This window comes from Lolium perenne, chromosome 3 (assembly GCF_019359855.2).
Source record: "Lolium perenne isolate Kyuss_39 chromosome 3, Kyuss_2.0, whole genome shotgun sequence".
Lineage (NCBI taxonomy): Eukaryota > Viridiplantae > Streptophyta > Magnoliopsida > Poales > Poaceae > Lolium > Lolium perenne.
Genome location: NC_067246.2, coordinates 43,438,492 through 43,457,360, shown reverse-complemented (window position 1 = coordinate 43,457,360; position 18,869 = coordinate 43,438,492). Strand labels below are relative to the sequence as shown.

The window sequence follows — 18,869 nt, the reverse complement described above, 5'->3', positions numbered from 1 at the left end:
GTGGCGTCGCTATTTCTTCCGCGGCCGACCGATGCATGGAGGACACTAATAAGATCAAGGGGGCTAGGAGTTGTTGGATATGTTCCCTAGTGGCAAATAAATAAAGATGTTTTCATTTATTATATCTGCTGGAGATATGCCCAAGAGGCAATAATAAAGTGGTTATTATATATCTTTATGTTTATGATAAATGTTTACATACCATGCTATAATTGTATTAACCGAAACATTGTTACATGTGTGTTATGTGAACAACAAGGAGTCCCTAGTAAGCCTCTTGTATAACTAGCTTGTTGATTAATAGATGATCATCGTTTCATGATCATGAACATTGGATGTTATTAATAACAAGGTTATGTCATTGATGAATGATGTAATGGACACACCCAATTAAGCGTAGCATAAGATCACGTCATTAAGTTCATTTGCTATAAGCTTTCGATACATAGTTACCTAGTTCTTCGACCATGAGATCATGTAAATCACTTATGCCGAAAGGGTGCTTTGATTACATCAAACGCCACTGCATAAATGGGTGGTTATAAAGGTGGGATTAAGTATTCGGAAAGTATGAGTTGAGGCACATGATCAAGAGTGGGATATTGTCCATCCCGATGACGGATAGATATACTCTGGGCCCTCTCGGTGGAATGTCGTCTAATTAGCTTGCAAGAATATGAATGGTTCATAAGAGATGACATACCACGGTACGAGTAAAGAGTACTTGTCAGGAGACGATGTTGAACGAGGTATAGAGATACCTGATGGCGTGTATTGCACACGTTCGTTGGGCAACCCCAAGAGGAAGGTATGATGCGCACAGCAGCAAGTTTTCCCTCAGAAAGAAACCAAGGTTTATCGAACCAGGAGGAGCCAAGAAGCACGTTGAAGGTTGATGGCGGCGGGATGTAGTGCGGCGCAACACCAGGGATTCCGGCGCCAACGTGGAACCTACACAACACAACCAAAGTACTTTGCCCCAACGAAACAGTGAGGTTGTCAATCTCACCGACTTGCTGTAACAAAGAGTTAACCGTATTGTGTGGAAGATGATTGTTTGCAGAAAACAGTAGAACAAGTATTGCAGTAGATTGTATTTCAGTAAAGAGAATTGGACCGGGGTCCACAGTTCACTAGAGGTGTCTCTCCCATAAGACGAACAGCATGTTGGGTGAACAAATTACAGTTGGGCAATTGACAAATAAAGAGGGCATGACCATGCACATACATATCATGATGAGTATAGTGAGATTTAACTGGGCATTACGACAAAGTACATAGACCGTCATCCAACTGCATCTATGCCTAAAAAGTCCACCTTCAGGTTATCATCCGAACCCCCTCCAGTATTAAGTTGCAAACAACAGACAATTGCATTAAGTATGGTGCGTAATGTAACTAGTGGCTACATCCTTGAACATAGCACTAATGTTTTATCCCTAGTGGCAACAGCACAACACAACCTTAGAACTTTCTGTCACATCGTCCCTGTGTCATTGCAGGCATGAACCCACTATCGAGCATAAGTACTCCCTCTTGGAGTTACAAGCATCTACTTGGCCAGAGCATCTACTAGTAACGGAGAGCATGCAAGATCATAAACAACACATAAGCATAACTTTGATAATCAACATAACAAGTATTCTCTATTCATCGGATCCCAACAAACGCAACATATAGAATTACAGATAGATGATCTTGATCATGTTAGGCAGCTCACAAGATCCGACAATGATAACACAATGGGGAGAAGACAACCATCTAGCTACTGCTATGGACCCATAGTCCAGGGGTAGACTACTCACACATCACACCGGAGGCGACCATGGCGGCGTAGAGTCCTCCGGGAGATGATTCCCCTCTCCGGCAGGGTGCCGGAGGCGATCTCCTGGATCCCCCGAGATGGGATCGGCGGCGGCGGCGTCTCGGGAAGGTTTTCCGTATCGTGGCTCTCGGTACTGGGGGTTTCGTCACGGAGACTTTTTATAGGCGGAAGGGCAGGTCAAGAGGCGGCACGGGGGCCCCACACTACAGGCCGGCGCGGCCAAGGGGGGGGCCGCGCCGCCCTATGGTGTGGCCCCTCCATGGCCCCTCTTCGTCTCTCCTTCGGACTTCTGGAAGCTTCGTGAGAAAATAGGCCCCTGGGCTTTGATTTCGTCCAATTCCGAGAATATTTCCTTACTAGGATTTCTGAAACCAAAAACAGCAGAAAACAGAATCGGCACTTCGGCATCTTGTTAATAGGTTAGTTCCAGAAAATGCACGAATATGACATAAAGTGTGCATAAAACATGTAGATAACATCAATAATGTGGCATGGAACATAAGAAATTATCGATACGTCGGAGACGTATCAGCATCCCCAAGCTTAGTTCTGCTTGTCCCGAGCAGGTAAAACGATAAATACGTATAATTTCTGGAGTGACATGCCATCATAATCTTGATCATACTATTTGTAAAGCATATGTAGTGAATGCAGCGATCGAAACAATGTATATGACATGAGTAAACAAGTGAATCATATAGCAAAGACTTTTCATGAATAGCACTTCAAGACAAGCATCAATAAGTCTTGCATAAGAGTTAACTCATAAAGCAATAATTCAAAGTAAAGGCATTGAAGCAACACAAAAGAAGATTAAGTTTCAGCGGTTGCTTTCAACTTGTAACATGTATATCTCATGGATATTGTCAACATAGAGTAATATAATAAGTGCAATAAGCAAGTATGTAGGAATCAATGCACAGTTCACACAAGTGTTTGCTTCTTGAGGTGGAGAGAGATAGGTGAACTGACTCAACATTGAAAGTAAAAGAATAGTCCTCCATAGAGGAAAAGCATCGATTGCTATATTTGTGCTAGAGCTTTGATTTTGAAAACATGAAACAATTTTGTCAACGGTAGTAATAAAGCATATGCATCATGTAAATTATATCTTATAAGTTGCAAGCCTCATGCATAGTGTACTAATAGTGTCCGCACCTTGTCCTAATTAGCTTCGACTACCGGATCATCACAATGCATTGTTTTTACCAAGTGTCACAAAGGGGTACCTCTATGCCGCCTGTACAAAGGTCTAAGGAGAAAGCTCGCATTGGATTTCTCGCTATTGATTATTCTTCAACTTAGACATCCATACCGGGACAACATAGACAACAGATAATGGACTCCTCTTTTATGCATAAGCATATAACAACAATTAATAATTTTCTCATTTGAGATTTGAGGATTGTTGTCCAAAACTGAAACTTCCACCATGGAGCATGGCTTTAGTTAGCGGCCCAATGTTCTTCTCTAACATATGCATGCTTAACCATATGGTGGTAGATCTCTCTTACTTCAGACAAGACGGACATGCATAGCAACTCACATGAAATTCAACAATGAAAAGTTGATGGCGTCCCCAGTGAACATGGTTATCGCACAACAAGCAACTTAATAAGAGATAAAGTGCATAATTACATATTCAATACCACAATAGTTTTTAAGCTATTTGTCCCATGAGCTATATATTGCAAAGGTGAATGATGGAATTTTAAAGGTAGCACTCAAGCAATTTACTTTGGAATGGCGGAAAATACCATGTAGTATAGGTAGGTATGGTGGACACAAATGGCATAGTGGTTGGCTCAAGTATTTTGGATGCATGAGAAGTATTCCCTCTCGATACAAGGTTTAGGCTAGCAAGGCTTATTTGAAACAAACACAAGGATGAACCGGTGCAGCAAAACTCACATAAAAGACATATTGAAAACATTATAAGACTCTACACCGTCTTCCTTGTTGTTCAAACTCAAAACTAGAAATTATCTAGACCTTAGAGAAACCAAATATGCAAACCAAATTTTAGCATGCTCTATGTATTTCTTCATTAATCGGTGCAAAGCATATGATGCAAGAGCTTAATCATGAGCACAACAATTGCCAAGTATCACATTACCCAAGACATTTATAGCAATTACTACATGTATCATTTTCCAATTCCAACCATATAACAATTTAACGAAGGAGAAACTTCGCCATGAATACTATGAGTAGAAACCAAGGACATACTTGTCCATATGCTACAGCGGAGCGTGTCTCTCTCCCATAAAGTGAATGCTAGGATCCATTTTATTCAAACAAAACAAAAAACAAAAACAAACCGACGCTCCAAGAAAAAGCACATAAGATGTGATGGAATAAAAATATAGTTTCAGGGAGGAACCTGATAATGTTGTCGATGAAGAAGGGGATGCCTTGGGCATCCCCAAGCTTAGACGCTTGAGTCTTCTTGATATATGCAGGGGTGAACCACCGGGTGCATCCCCAAGCTTAGAGCTTTCACTCTCCTTGATCATGTTGCATCATACTCCTCTCTTGATCCTTGAAAACTTCCTCCACACCAAACTCGAAACAACTCATTAGAGGGTTAGTGCACAATATAAATTGACATATTCAGAGGTGACACAATCATTCTTAACACTTCTGGACATTGCATAATGCTACTGGACATTAATGGATCAAAGAAATTCATCCAACATAGCGAAAGAGGCAATGCGAAATAAAAGGCAGAATCTGTCAAAACAGAACAGTTCGTATTGACGAATTTTAAAATGGCACCAGACTTGCTCAAATGAAAATGCTCAAATTGAATGAAAGTTGCGTACATATCTGAGGATCATGCACGTAAATTGGCTTAATTTTCTGAGCTACCTACAGGGAGGTGGACCCAGATTCGTGACAGCAAAGAAATCTGGAACTGTGCAGTAATCCAAATCTAGTACTTACTTTTCTATCAACGGCTTAACTTGGCACAACAAAACACAAAACTAAGATAAGGAGAGGTTGCTACAGTAGTAAACAACTTCCAAGACACAAAATAAAAACAAAGTACTGTAGGTAAAAACATGGGTTGTCTCCCATAAGCGCTTTTCTTTAACGCCTTTCAGCTAGGCGCAGAAAGTGTGTATCAAGTATTATCAAGAGACGAAGTGTCAACATCATAATTTGTTCTCATAATAGAATCAAAAGGTACCTTCATTCTCTTTCTAGGGAAGTGTTCCATACCTTTCTTGAGAGGAAATTGATATTTTATATTACCTTCCTTCATATCAATAATAGCACCAACAGTTCGAAGAAAGGGTCTTCCCAATATAATGGGACAAGATGTATTGCATTCAATATCCAAGACAACAAAATCAACGGGAACAAGGTTATTGTTAACGGTAATGCGAACATTATCAACTTTACCCAAAGGTTTCTTTGTAGAATGATCAGCAAGATTAACATCCAAATAACAATTTTTCAGCGGTGGCAAGTCAAGCATATTATAAATTTTCTTAGGCATAACAGAAATAGTTGCACCAAGATCACATAAAGCATTACAATCAAAATCTTTAACCTTCATCTTAATGATGGGCTCCCAACCATCCTCTAGCTTTTTAGGAATAGAGGCTTCGCGCTCTAGTTTCTCTTCTCTAGCTTTTATAAGAGCATTTGTAATATGATGTGTAAAAGCCAAATTTATAGCACTAGCATTAGGACTTTTAGCAAGTTTTTGCAAGAACTTTATAACTTCAGAGATGTGGCAATCATCAAAATTCAAACCATTATAATCTAAAGCAATGGGATCATCATCCCCCATGTTGGAAAAAATTTCAGCAGCTTTATCACAGGCAGTTTCAGCAGTTTTAGCAGTTTCGAGTGCTTTTTCGCGCTTCGCATTAGAAGTGGAAACATTGCTAACACCAATTCTTTTATTAGTATTAGTGGGAGGTGCAGCAACATGTGTAGCATTAGCATTACTAGTGGTGGTAATAGTCCAAACTTTAGCTATATTCTTTTCTTTAGCTAGTTTTTCATTTTCTTCTCTATCCCACCTAGCACGCAGTTCAGCCATTAATCTTATATTCTCATTAATTCTAACTTGAATGGCATTTGCTGTAGTAGTAATTTTATTATGATGATTCTCATTAGGCAAAACTTTTGATTTCAAAAGATCAACATCAGCAGCAAGACTATCGACTTTAGAAGCAAGTATATCAATTTTCCCAAGCTTTTCTTCAACAGATTTGTTAAAAGCAGTTTGTGTACTAATAAATTCTTTAAGCATGGCTTCAAGTCCAGGGGTGAACTCCTATTATTGTTGTAAGAATTCCCATAAGAATTACCATAGCCGTTGCCATTATTATAAGGATATGGCCTATAGTTGTTACTAGAATTGTTCGGTAAGCATTGTTGTTGAAATTATTATTTTTAATGAAGTTTACATCAACATGTTCTTCTTGTGCAACCAATGAAGCTAATGGAACATTATTAGGATCAATATTAGTCCTATCATTCACAAGCATAGACATAATAGCATCAATCTTATCACTCAAGGAAGAGGTTTCTTCGACAGAATTTACCTTCTTACCTTGTGGAGCTCTTTCCGTGTGCCATTCAGAGTAATTGATCATCATATTATCAAGAAACTTTGTTGCTTCACCAAGAGTGATGGACATAAAGGTACCTCCAGCAGCTGAATCCAATAAATTCCGCGAAGAAAAATTTAGTCCTGCATAGAAGGTTTGGATGATCATCCAAGTAGTCAGTCCATGGGTTGGGCAATTTTTAACCAGAGATTTCATTCTTTCCCAAGCTTGAGCAACATGTTCAGTATCTAATTGTTTAAAATTCATTATGCTACTCCTCAAAGATATAATTTTAGCAGGGGGATAATATCTACCAATAAAAGCATCCTTGCATTTAGTCCATGAATCAATACTATTCTTAGGCAGAGATAGCAACCAATCTTTAGCTCTTCCTCTTAATGAGAAAGGGAACAATTTTAGTTTAATAATATCACCATCTACATCTTTATATTTTTGCATTTCACATAATTCAACAAAATTATTAAGATGGGCAGCAGCATCATCCGAACTAACACCAGAAAATTGCTCTCGCATAACAAGATTCAGTAAAGCAGGTTTAATTTCAAAGAATTCTGCTGTAGTAGCAGGTGGAGCAATAGGTGTGCATAAGAAATCATTATTATTTGTGGTTGTGAAGTCACACAACTTAGTATTTTCAGCGTTCGCCATTTTAGCAACAGTAAATAAAACAAACTAGATAAAGTAAATGCAAGTAAACTAATTTTTTTGTGTTTTAGATATAGCAAACAAGATAGCAAATAAAGTAAAACTAGCAACTAATTTTTTTGTATTTTGATTTAGTGCAACAAACAAAGTAGTAAATAAAACTAAGCAAGACAAAAACAAAGTAAAGAGATTGAGAAGTGGAGACTCCCCTTGCAGCGTGTCTTGATCTCCCCGGCAACGGCGCCAGAAATTTAGCTTGATGGCGTGTATTTCACACGTTCGTTGGGCAACCCCAAGAGGAAGGTATGATGCGCACAGCAGCAAGTTTTCCCTCAGAAAGAAACCAAGGTTTATCGAACCAGGAGGAGCCAAGAAGCACGTTGAAGGTTGATGGCGGCGGGATGTAGTGCGGCGCAACACCAGGGATTCCGGCGCCAACGTGGAACCTACACAACACAACCAAAGTACTTTGCCCCAACGAAACAGTGAGGTTGTCAATCTCACCGGCTTGCTGCAACAAAGAGTTAACCGTATTGTGTGGAAGATGATTGTTTGCAGAAAACAGTAGAACAAGTATTGCAAGATGATTGTATTTCAAGAAAGAGAATTGGACCGGGGTCCACAGTTCACTAGAGGTGTCTCTCCCATAAGACGAACAGCATGTTGGGTGAACAAATTACAGTTGGGCAATTGACAAATAAAGAGGGCATGACCATGCACATACATATCATGATGAGTATAGTGAGATTTAATTGGGCATTACGACAAAGTACATAGACCGTCATCCAACCGCATCTATGCCTAAAAGTCCACCTTCGGGTTATCATCCGAACCCTCCAAAGATTAAGTTGCAAACAACAGACAATTGCATTAAGTATGGTGCGTAATGTAACTAGTGACTACATCCTTGAACATAGCACTAATGTTTTATCCCTAGTGGCAACAAAGACAACACAACCTTAGAACTTTCTCACACCGTCCTGTGTCAATGCAGCATGAACCCACTATCGAGCATAAGTACTCCCTCTTGGAGTTACAAGCATCTACTTGGCCAGAGCATCTACTAGTAACGGAGAGCATGCAAGATCATAAACAACACATAAGCATAACTTTGATAATCAACATAACAAGTATTCTCTATTCATCGGATCCCAACAAACGCAACATATAGAATTACAGATAGATGATCTTGATCATGTTAGGCAGCTCACAAGATCCGACAATGATAACACAATGGGGAGAAGACAACCATCTAGCTACTGCTATGGACCCATAGTCCAGGGGTAGACTACTCACACATCACACCGGAGGCGACCATGGCGGCGTAGAGTCCTCCGGGAGATGATTCCCCTCTCCGGCAGGGTGCCGGAGGCGATCTCCTGGATCCCCCGAGATGGGATCGGCGGCGGCGGCGTCTCTGGAAGGTTTTCCGTATCGTGGCTCTCGGTGATCGGGGGTTTCGTCACGGAGACTTTTTATAGGCGGAAGGGCAGGTCAAGAGGCGGCACGGGGGCCCCACACTACAGGCCGGCGCGGCCAAGGGGGGGGCCGCGCCGCCCTATGGTGTGGCCCCTCCGTGGCCCCTCTTCGTCTCTCCTTCGGACTTCTGGAAGCTTCGTGAGAAAATAGGCCCCTGGGCTTTGATTTCGTCCAATTCCGAGAATATTTCCTTACTAGGATTTCTGAAACGAAAACAGCAATGAACAAAGAATCGGCACTTCGGCATCTTGTTAATAGGTTAGTTCCAGAAAATGCACGAATATGACATAAAGTGTGCATAAAACATGTAGATAACATCAATAATGTGGCATGGAACATAAGAAATTATCGATACGTCGGAGACGTATCAATACCGATGATCAAACCTCGGACAAGTAAAATATCGCGTGACAAAGGGAATCGGTATCGTATGTAAATGGTTCAATCGATCACTAAGTCATCGTTGAATATGTGGGAGCCATTATGGATCTCCAGATCCCGCTATTGGTTATTGGTCGGAGAGAGGTCTCAACCATGTCTGCATAGTTCGCGAACCGTAGGGTGACACACTTAAGGTTTGATGTCGTTTAAGTATATATGGAATATGGAATGGAGTTCGAAGTTTTGTTCAGAGTCTCGGATGGGATCCAGGACATCACGAGGAGTTCCGGAATGGTCCGGAGAATAACATTCATGTATAGGAAGTCATTTTCCAAGTTTGAAAATGATCCGGTGCATTTATGGAAGGTTCTAAAAGGTTCTAGAAAAGTTTGGAAGAAATCACCATGGAAGGTGGAGTCCCGGAGGGACTCCACCTAGCATGGCCGGCCAACCCTAAGGGGGAGGAGTCCCATGTGGACTCCACCATGGTGGCCGGCCACCCCCTCCCCAAGGAAAGGTGGGAGTCCCACCTTGTGTAGGAGTCCCATCTTGAGTAGGTTTCGTCCTTATGGCAAGTTTTGTGTTGGGGTCTTATTCGAAGACTTGGACTACAACTCTTGGGGGTTTCCACCTATAAAAAGAGGAGCAAGGGGAGGGGGCCGGCCACTCAAGCCTCCAACCTTGGCCGCCCCCCTAGTGGCCGACGCCCAAGACCCCCCTCTCCCCAAACCCTAGCGCCCCTCCTCCACATACTACTCCCGCAGCGCATAGGCGAAGCCCTGCCGGAGTTCTCCACCACCACCGCCACCACGCCATCGTGCTACCGGGATTCCGAGGAGGATCTACTACTTCCGCTGCCCGCTGGAACGGGGAGAAGGACGTCGTCTTCATCAACACCGAACGTGTGACTGAGTACGGAGGTGCTGCCCGATTGTGGCACCGTCAAGATCTTCTACGCGCTTTTGAAAGCGGCAAGTGATCATCTTCTGCAACAACGAGATCTAATCTCGTAGGCTTTGGAAATCTTCAAGGGTTAGTCTCGTGATCCCCTCGTTGCTACCATCTTCTAGATTGCATCTTGGCTTGGTTTTCGTTCTTGCGGTAGGAAATTTTTTGTTTACTATGCTACGAATCCCTTCAATATCTGTGTTTGTTCATAATAAGTTTTATGACATGCTATAACTGTATTAAACGGAAACATTAATGCTCGTGTGGTATGTAAACAAAACCCCATCCCTATTGATATAGTCCATTGATTAAAAAGATGATAAAGGTTTCCTGATCATGGACCAAGTAGTCATTAATAATGGAATCATGTTAGAGAACATGATGGACACACACCCATAAGGTATTGCAATGTGATCAAGTCACAAAGTTCGGCATTGCGATACCATCACAAAATGTTGTAACCTAATCCTTAGACCGTAAGATTATATTTAATCACTATCACCGACGGCTGCTTTGACATCATCAACCGCTACCGTAACAATGTAGTCATAAAGGTGTTGCTCAGGTATTCCAATGGGTTAGGTTGAGGCGTATGAGTCAATAGTGAGATTTGTACATCCTATGAAGGAAAGATACCAAAGGGCCCACTCGGTAATATCATATCAACATCGCTTGCAAGCAAGTGACTAGGTCACAAGGATATGATGTCACGATGACGAGTGGAATTATGTTTGTCAGTAATGAGATAGAGCAAAGGTATGGTAGATACCGAAGATCATGTTTGGGACAAACTAGGTATCGTGTAAAAAAAGGAATATGACTTGACGGTTGAGGTTCAAATTTTAAACTTAATTCGTCGTTGCGTAGTGACCGATATGGTTTTCCAGAACCCCTGGTGGTCATTGATCGGAGATTCGTCTCGATCGTGTCTACGTATACCCGAACCCGTAGGGTGGCACACTTACTGGTGTAAGACGCTTTGAGATAGATTCGGTATTGTATGAGAATAGGAAGAGAACATCGGAATTATCCCGGAGAGGAATCGAAATAAGTTTTGGGGTCAATGAATTGTTCGGACTTTCACATATCTATTGATTATTTAATTATATGAATTAAATATGAAAAAAATAGGGAAACCCCCTAATTGGGCCACCATTGGGCAGCAAAGGGGGCTGGCCGAAACCCTAGGAGAAAGGGTGGACCAGCCGCCCAAAATCCTAGCCCTAGGGGGCCGACGGCGTATGGATGGGCGGTAGCTGCGCCTTGGTGCCCCCGTATGCTCTCCCATCACCCTATATAAAGGGCCTCTTGGGACTCTCCTCATTGATCCCATTGAGTTCTCTCTCGTGCGTTCCCAATGTTTTAAAACGTACGTAGGTTGGGGTATTCTCCACCACCCGCACATCGTCATGCTGCTGGAATATCGGTCCGGATCTTCTACTTTCGCTGCTTTGCTAGACCGAAACCCGAGAGACGTCTATACACCATATGTGTGTATAACTGCGGAGGCGCGACACTTGGAGCGCTTCATCGTTGGACATCTTCATGACCTTGAGGTCGGAGTCGACGTACAACTTCATCAACAAACTTTCATCGTGAACGTTAACTTTTTGGTCTTCAAGGGTATGAACACCGAATTCTTGTGTTACTTTGCATCTCCATAGAAAAGATCTTATTAGCTATATTATTCTGTCTAACGAACTTTTTTTTTCGCGATGGAACCCTACAGGAGCATCTCCAAAAACATAGGTGTACCCTACCTCACTTCCTAAGAAAACTTTTTTTAGCAATTGGATTCAAATTTGTTGCCCCAAGAGCGTTGGTAAAAATCTCATTAGTTCCATGATCATTACACTATCGAAATCACCTTAGTTCCATGATCATTTTTGGATCACCAAGTTTTCAAAAACCGCCTGTTTATAAATTGATTCCCAGTCCTATTTATATCTGCACATTTCGAGAATAGCAAAGGAAAAAAAAGAAAGAAAAAAAATCGGATTAGAACAGTACTACTCCTTTCAAATAATGTCACAAGTTTGTCTAAATTTTGTGTATCTAAACACTCTTTAGTGTGTAGTACATCTAAATTTAGATAAATCTTCTAGTATTAATCGCGGGAATATTTTCTTTGGAGAGCTTCTCCGAAGTACGGATTTCCCAACGGGCCCTCCGTTATTCAGCAATTCTCCAGAGAAATGAAAAGGAAGTCGTTCTTTATTTTCATCGTCGTCCTGGGCTTTTTCCTCCTCAAACCCCAAGGTAATTGTAGGAAAGCCCAGTCCAGCCCTGTTTTTTCCCTTCCACCACCCTCGTCCCCAGATCCATATTCTCTCCCGTCTCCTTTGCGGAAACAACCCCGTGAAATTTCCAAACTACCCCCGAGCCCTAATCCCCTCTCCATCCCCTTCCCCGCGCCGGCGGCGGCGCCCTCCCTGATCTCAGGTCAGAGCACTCTTCCTCCCTTGCGTCGAATCTAATACAGGCCCAGCTCGCTTGCTTGATGGCGTTCTCTCTGTTTATGGTGGATTTGTTTTTGGGATTGGATCCGAGGGGTGCGATTTGCGCAAGTTGCAGGGGATTCTTGCGCAAAAATGATTCTTTTCATTTGCAAGTTCCTACCTTGCAATTATCTGGTATTATCGTCGCGGCCCCGGCGATTAGGAAGACAGAGAGACTTCCAGCGGCCGGCCGCGGCGGCGAGCCGATTCCGCTGGGGAGTGTGTCAGCGTGCTCGCCCCCTCGGGAATTGGTGGAGTAGATGATAGACCAGGGAATGCACTATTCTGGTGGTAGCCGGGCGCGCCGGCGCCGGTGAAGGGTAATTGGTGGAGCAGAGTAGGAGGAGAGATACTCTTCTTCTAGCCTTGCTTTGCACCGTACTGGTCTCTGATGCCAGAGAAACCGATTTTCACAGTCAACCTACTACAACTGAGGTTTTAGATAGCCATCTACCACCAACTCCAATACACCATGACCTTCTGTAAATTTTACTAATCTTGAATTCCGGGGAAAATTTGAAAGGGGGCTGACATACTTCTGCCCCTCCTCTCTTTCTTTCCAGTAGAATTCTTCGATGAATTTGTTGTGTTTGGTAGGTGTTGGTTGATGTGAACCTGCGATGTTTTCGTCGAGCTACCAAGTTTACCCCATTCTGTGTTGCTCTTGTCAAGCTATGATGATTTGGTGTTGCAGGACTTCTGGATCATGTGTGGCAACTTATATCTCGTCCTTGTCTTAGTGTGACCAAAATGTTTTCGACAGGGTAAGATAAAATCACACTAGATTAGAAAATGCATCATCATGCAATCAGGAATGTAGACTTTTTGGAGGGTTCACATTCCGGAGATCAAAACACGGAACTGAATGATGTGGCTCAGCCAGAACTGGCCTTATTTCTAGTAAGTTATAGGGAGAAAGATCAGAGCTGGTTCAGTCTGTTATTTGTGTGTATTTCCTTGTATACCTGTCTTACAATTGATGAATTGTGCGAACCTTCATTCTCAGCTTAGTCTTCTAGAGTTTGTATTCTTTTTGATCCGCAATGTTGGATACTTGTTTGAATCCTTGTGAATATATTCCCAATTAAGTGAAAATGAGCTACATCCGCAGAATCAAATATTTGAAGGAGGAGCTTTATGGAATATTTTCCATTACTATAATGTAAGTTTTTTCTTCTAAAATGCAGTGCCATTGCAGAAAAATTCAGAAAGCATGACAGAGGGTGGTATTGTGGTAGCTATTTGCCAACATGGCGGGGAGTTCACTTCTGGTCCCAACGGGAACTTGATCTACAATGGAGGTGAAGCACACGCTGTTGACGTCTCTCGTGAGATGTCGCTTGACAGCTTCAAGGATGAGGTGTCCAATGTATTCCATGTTGATGTCGCTGATATGTCGTTCAAGTACTTTCTTCCGAACAATAACAGAACGCTCATCACAATCTCATGTGATAGAGATTTGCAACGGATGGTTGATTTTACTGCTAGTGCTGCACAGGCAGACGTTTTCTTGATAAGTAGGGTGGAGAACAGGTATGTCTTGTTCCACCTTTTTGTGCAGGCTTTTGTAGTTCTGTAGAAGAACTATAATCAAGCATCTCCTGATTTGATGGATATGTTTCTTATACTGGGCAACTAGGAGTATCGTAACGTACACTGGAACTTCCACTGTTAAAGCTCCAGTAGGTGACAAAAGGAAAAGGACAGCTTCCAAAAACAAGTAGGTGGTACTTTGCCGATTTTCTTTTTGTTATTACTCTTTCACGTTACAGTCAATGCTCCCCCCCTCTCTCCAGGTTATCCAAAAGTAATAAGAAGACCGTCAATGCTACTGGTGATGTAGTTCAAGCTGATACCAGTGATGTCAATCAACCAAGACCAGTGACTACCTTAAATGATAATGCCAATGAATCTAGACCGGTGGTTACTTTAAATGATTTCAACGAGTACGCAACCAACTTTCTATAGTTGCTACATCTTTGCATATCTATCGTACCGTGAGCTACTACCTACTGTGAGATGTACCTTGGTCAGAAACTACCCTACCTTCAAAACATAAAAAAGCAAATATAGATCCCCTAATTTGTTACTCAATGTAGCCTTTCTGCATGTTACATATATGCCAACTTCAAGAGGAGCAGTTTGTTTCAACTTCGTGGTTAGCATATAAAATTGTCTACATACCTTATTTGCTGGCGTTTTTAGTTCTGCCATTAATGCCATGCATTTTCAATTCTTATACATGTTTACTGAATATTCTAGGATTTAAATCTTACCTGTACTTTGGATTGTAACATCAGTTTTGTTAGGAAACAGACCATGCAACTGAAGAATTAGTTAAGCCATGGATTCATGGTCCACATAATATGGCTACTTTATAGGCACCTTCACTACTTTATTACTGTCCCTTTGCTTGGTGAAACTAGGGATTTTCAAATATATAATATCTATTTTCCTCCAAATATATAATATCTATTTTCCTTGGTGAAACTAGGGATTTTCAAATATATAATATCTATTTTCCTCCAAATATATAATATCTATTTTCCTTGGTGAAACTAGGGATTTTCAACTGGAGTTTGGCCATGATGCTGCATTTGCCACCACAGCTGGAGCTGTTTCCTCCGCTCCAGACGCTCTGAATCAAGAGAAGCTTGCTCTTGTTGATAGCACACAAAGGTGATTATGTACTCAATTTATGTCTTCTGTACTCCTTGAAATTTGTAAAAAGGTTAAGTTTCACAGATTCATTGTAAAAATGTTAAGTTTCACAGTTTCTAAGCATGGCTTTTGCAGGGAACCAATTGGATTTTTTGATGATGGAATCAATGCATATGATGGTTCTGAGATCATAATAGATCCTCCACAGGAACTTACCAATAATCCTACTTTGTTTTGGGATGACATTATCAAAGGTGTTGGTCAAGAATTTGACAACGTGAAGGATTTTCGAGCTCAGTTGTGCAAGTATGCCATCGGGAAAGGATTTGTGTACCGATTTATTAAGAATGAAACCACCCGCGTCACTGTAAAGTGTGTTGGGGATGGCTGCACCTGGCGATTGCATGCGTCTGAGTCCTCCCGTAACAAGAAATTTGTTATCAAGAAAATGACTGAGGAGCATACATGTGGAGGAGAAGGTGGAGAGGGTCAGCGGCGAGCGACAAGGCAGTGGCTGACTACCATCATTAAGGAGAAACTGAATGAGAACTCATTGCTCAAACCAAAGGACCTCGTGAAGGAAATATATGAAGAATATGGAGTTCGGCTGACCTATTCACAGGTTTGGCGAGGTAGAGAAGTGGCGCAGAAGGAGATGTATCATAGTAGGACGGAGACATGCACCCATTTGCCATGGTATCAGGAAAGGCTTTTGCAGGCCGACCCTGCAAGTATACTCGACTTGTCAGAGTTGTCTCATAACCGCCGTTTTTTCGTTGCATTCCATGCTTCTTTGCATGGCTTTGCAAATGGGTGCAGACCCCTCCTTTTTCTTGACAAGGTTCCGCTCAAAGCTACAAATGAGTACAGGTTGCTGGTTGCCGCCTCAGTTGATGCAGATGACGGTGTCTTTCCAGTAGCTTTTAGTGTGGTTGAAGATGAAAATTACGAGAACTGGGTTTGGTTCTTGATGAAGCTGAGGGCTACTCTCCAATATCATAACTACCCATTAAATGCTATGACATTCTTGTCCAATGGGCAAAAGGGTCTGGATGCTGCTGTCCCACATGCGTTTGAAGGTAGCCACCACGCCTTCTGTTTGCATCACATCATGGAAGAATTCAAAGGAGAACTGAAGAAGGGACCATGGTCGCAACAGATTAGAGATGCGATGGTTGAGGATTTTACCCGTGCGGCGCAAGCATGCAACATTGATGATTTTAATGCATCAATTGAGAGCATAAGGAATATATCGACTGAAGCTGCAGACTGGATCATTGCGAGTAAGCCAGAGCATTGGTCGGATGCTCTCTTCAGAGGCTGTCGGTATGATCATTTCTCCTCAAACATTGTTGATGTGTTCAATAACTGGATACCCACGAAGAAAGAGGCATCCATGGTGCTGATGGTAGATGCTCTTAGAATAAAAATAATGGAGACAATAGAAGCGAGGCGTGAAGCCTGCAAGTCATGGGAAGGGCCTTTAACACCTTCCTTGGATTACAAAGCTCAGGATGAGATGTCGAAGGCCGGTAAGCTGACTGTGCTATGTTCTTCTGAGACCGTATTCGAAGTGCGTGGTGGCGGTATTTTTGTTGTTAATCTTGCAAACTGGGAATGCACCTGTCGGAGGTGGCAGCTTTCTGGCCTCCCTTGTATGCACGCTGTTGCCGTGTTTAACAGGATTGGGCGATCTTTCTACGACTACTGCTCAAAGTTTTTCAGAATAGAGAGCTACCATTTGACATACTCAGAAACAATTGTTCCGATTCCTGATATGGATACCTTTGATTTTAGTGCTGCGGCGGTGATCCCACCTCCCAGGCCACGAATGTCAGATAAACCGAGAAGGAAGAGATTTAACCCCAACAAGGAAACCACTCTTATACGGCTATGTAGCAGGTGCAAGCAAGCAGGACACAACAAGGCAACATGTGAAGCTCTTCTGTAGATGAAGCAAGTCATTTATCTGCAATATGTATAGCAGGTATATCTTGTCTTTTGCCCTGCATTTTCTCCAATCAGATAACCTCTTTCCTTGATCAATCAAGTTTGGAATATGCCATGTTCAATTTCAAATTCGTCATTCCTGCTGGAAAATGACATCTCAAATCGTGAAATGGAATTCCTCAACGATGTTTAGAACGATTACTGTACAGAAAGCTAAGCTTCACATCGACTCAAACATCTAAGTATTATTTACTTCCATATAAAAAAATAAAAGGAGGAAGTCTACATTGGGTCGCTGAACTATTTCCTTGGTTTAGTTTTCAACCCAATTCTAATGCTGTTTTAGAGGTATGGAACATTGCAGATAGCATTTAGCATTTCTTAATGGTGCTAGCTGGCTTTTGTGCGAAGAAAATTGATTGATATCGCTGGCACACATCTTTTTTTTTTCTTGCTCCACATTTTCTACTGATGAAATAATTAACTGCTTTGAAGTGCGGGATCATGCTGATGGAAGGGAGTTCTGAGAGGGCGAGATCTGTGGCTAGCGGTGCGTGGAGGGGCAAGACTTGGGCATTGGCACTGTCTGGGGAGGTGACAGTGAGTGTTTGAGGACGAGAGAGTGTTATATTTTTTTCCCAGCGTTTCCTGGCATGTTGGTATGCTGCTTTGTAGGGGATGAGATGGGAAACGTGATGATTTGGCAGGCACGCCACACAAAACTTCCCACAGAGCCAGTCTTGGGGTAAGAACAGTTTTGGTAATTGATCGCGCACATGCTAAACGGTATTGACGTTCATTACATGAGTTGAACCGAGGCGGTAGTCGAGGGTCTGAAGTCCAGTTTTCAACTATTTGGTAAATTCTGTGGCTTGAGTATTTACTTGGGAAATGAAACATTACAGATAAAATTTATTAATGACCATTTTGTTGATAAAACCATTTTGTTTTTTTCGAATCTCGAGTGCTCGCCAGCGACAAATCTGTGTATCGTTTGCTGAATTGTTTAACTGCTTTGCACCGATGAAAAGGAGTTTGTAGTGTGTGTTTTTTTGGCTAATTCAGCATGTTTCTGCCATTGCAGGTTCATCTGGAGGTGTGTGGGATGTGGTGAATGGGGGAAAGAGTTCATGGTGGCACCTGCTGTATGTAGAGGAAAAGTTCATCAATTACTATGTGTAACTGATAAGTTTTTGTTTATATGAAGGTTGTAGTAACTCGAAGATGTTTTTCTTTAGCAATTGGTGATTAGAGATGGTTGATAAGGTGTAAAAGCTAGCTAGCTTTGGACAGTGTCAGCTAGAAACATAGCAGTAGAAGAGCATCAAAGTGAATCCCAGTTTTGTAGCTGAATCGATCAGTGTCGACAGATACAATCATACAACCCCTTCCTGTCTCCTTGCTCTTTAAGTTCGCCGGAATTTCATGGCGCTATTTTGCTGCACCATCCCTTAAACTTTTTTACTTTCGCTTCTCAGTAATTTAACACTCATTGGCTTTATTTGAGGAACGCACCTGTAGTTTGATCCTGTTTATATCTGCTAGCAGTTATTTACAGTCAGCAGTTTCAGAATTTGCACCATGTTCTGTTTATAATACTTTGGCCCAATTCTGTTTTAATTGTTACATACTCCTTCCGGTCTCTTTTAATTGACTCGGATTTAGTACAACTTTGTACTAAATTCGAGTCAATTAAAAAACCCGGAGGGAGTATATTGGAGTAGTGTTACTTTCCGCGGTTGTAAATTTCAGAAAACAGCTCATTTACTGATTGTGGATGATCAGATTCTGTGAAGTGGCCTTGGATGCCCATTTCTCTGTCATGTGGTCTCTTTAATGGTCACCAGTGATTAGCAAATCCATCAATTTACGCGGATGCAATGGATGGAT

The 18,869-nt window shown here is 41.9% G+C and overlaps 1 protein-coding gene across 4 annotated transcripts; it reads left to right on the top strand.

Moving 5' to 3' along the window:
• Positions 1 to 12,184: 12,184 nt before the first annotated feature.
• On the top strand, positions 12,185 to 18,426 carry LOC127341440 (uncharacterized). Of its 4 annotated transcripts, none has more exons than XR_011754784.1 (8): positions 12,185 to 12,312; positions 13,556 to 13,901; positions 14,008 to 14,088; positions 14,165 to 14,314; positions 14,931 to 15,047; positions 15,165 to 17,016; positions 17,475 to 17,724; positions 18,064 to 18,426. XR_011754784.1 is itself a non-coding variant. In XM_071827901.1 (8 exons), the coding sequence occupies exons 2-7, from the start codon at positions 13,664 to 13,666 to the stop codon at positions 16,978 to 16,980; spliced, it is 2,307 nt and encodes a 768-aa protein (XP_071684002.1). In that variant the 5' UTR covers positions 12,185 to 12,312; positions 13,556 to 13,663; the 3' UTR covers positions 16,981 to 17,016; positions 18,064 to 18,426. The 4 variants fall into 4 exon arrangements, 3 of the variants coding, with proteins under 3 accessions (XP_071684002.1, XP_051223253.1, XP_071684003.1); XM_071827901.1 differs by lacking the exon at positions 17,475 to 17,724 and having other exon boundaries at positions 13,556 to 13,728; positions 13,824 to 13,901; XM_071827902.1 differs by lacking the exons at positions 12,185 to 12,312; positions 17,475 to 17,724 and adding an exon at positions 12,331 to 13,268 and having other exon boundaries at positions 13,556 to 13,728; positions 13,824 to 13,901.
• The last annotated feature ends 443 nt before the right edge of the window (positions 18,427 to 18,869 follow it).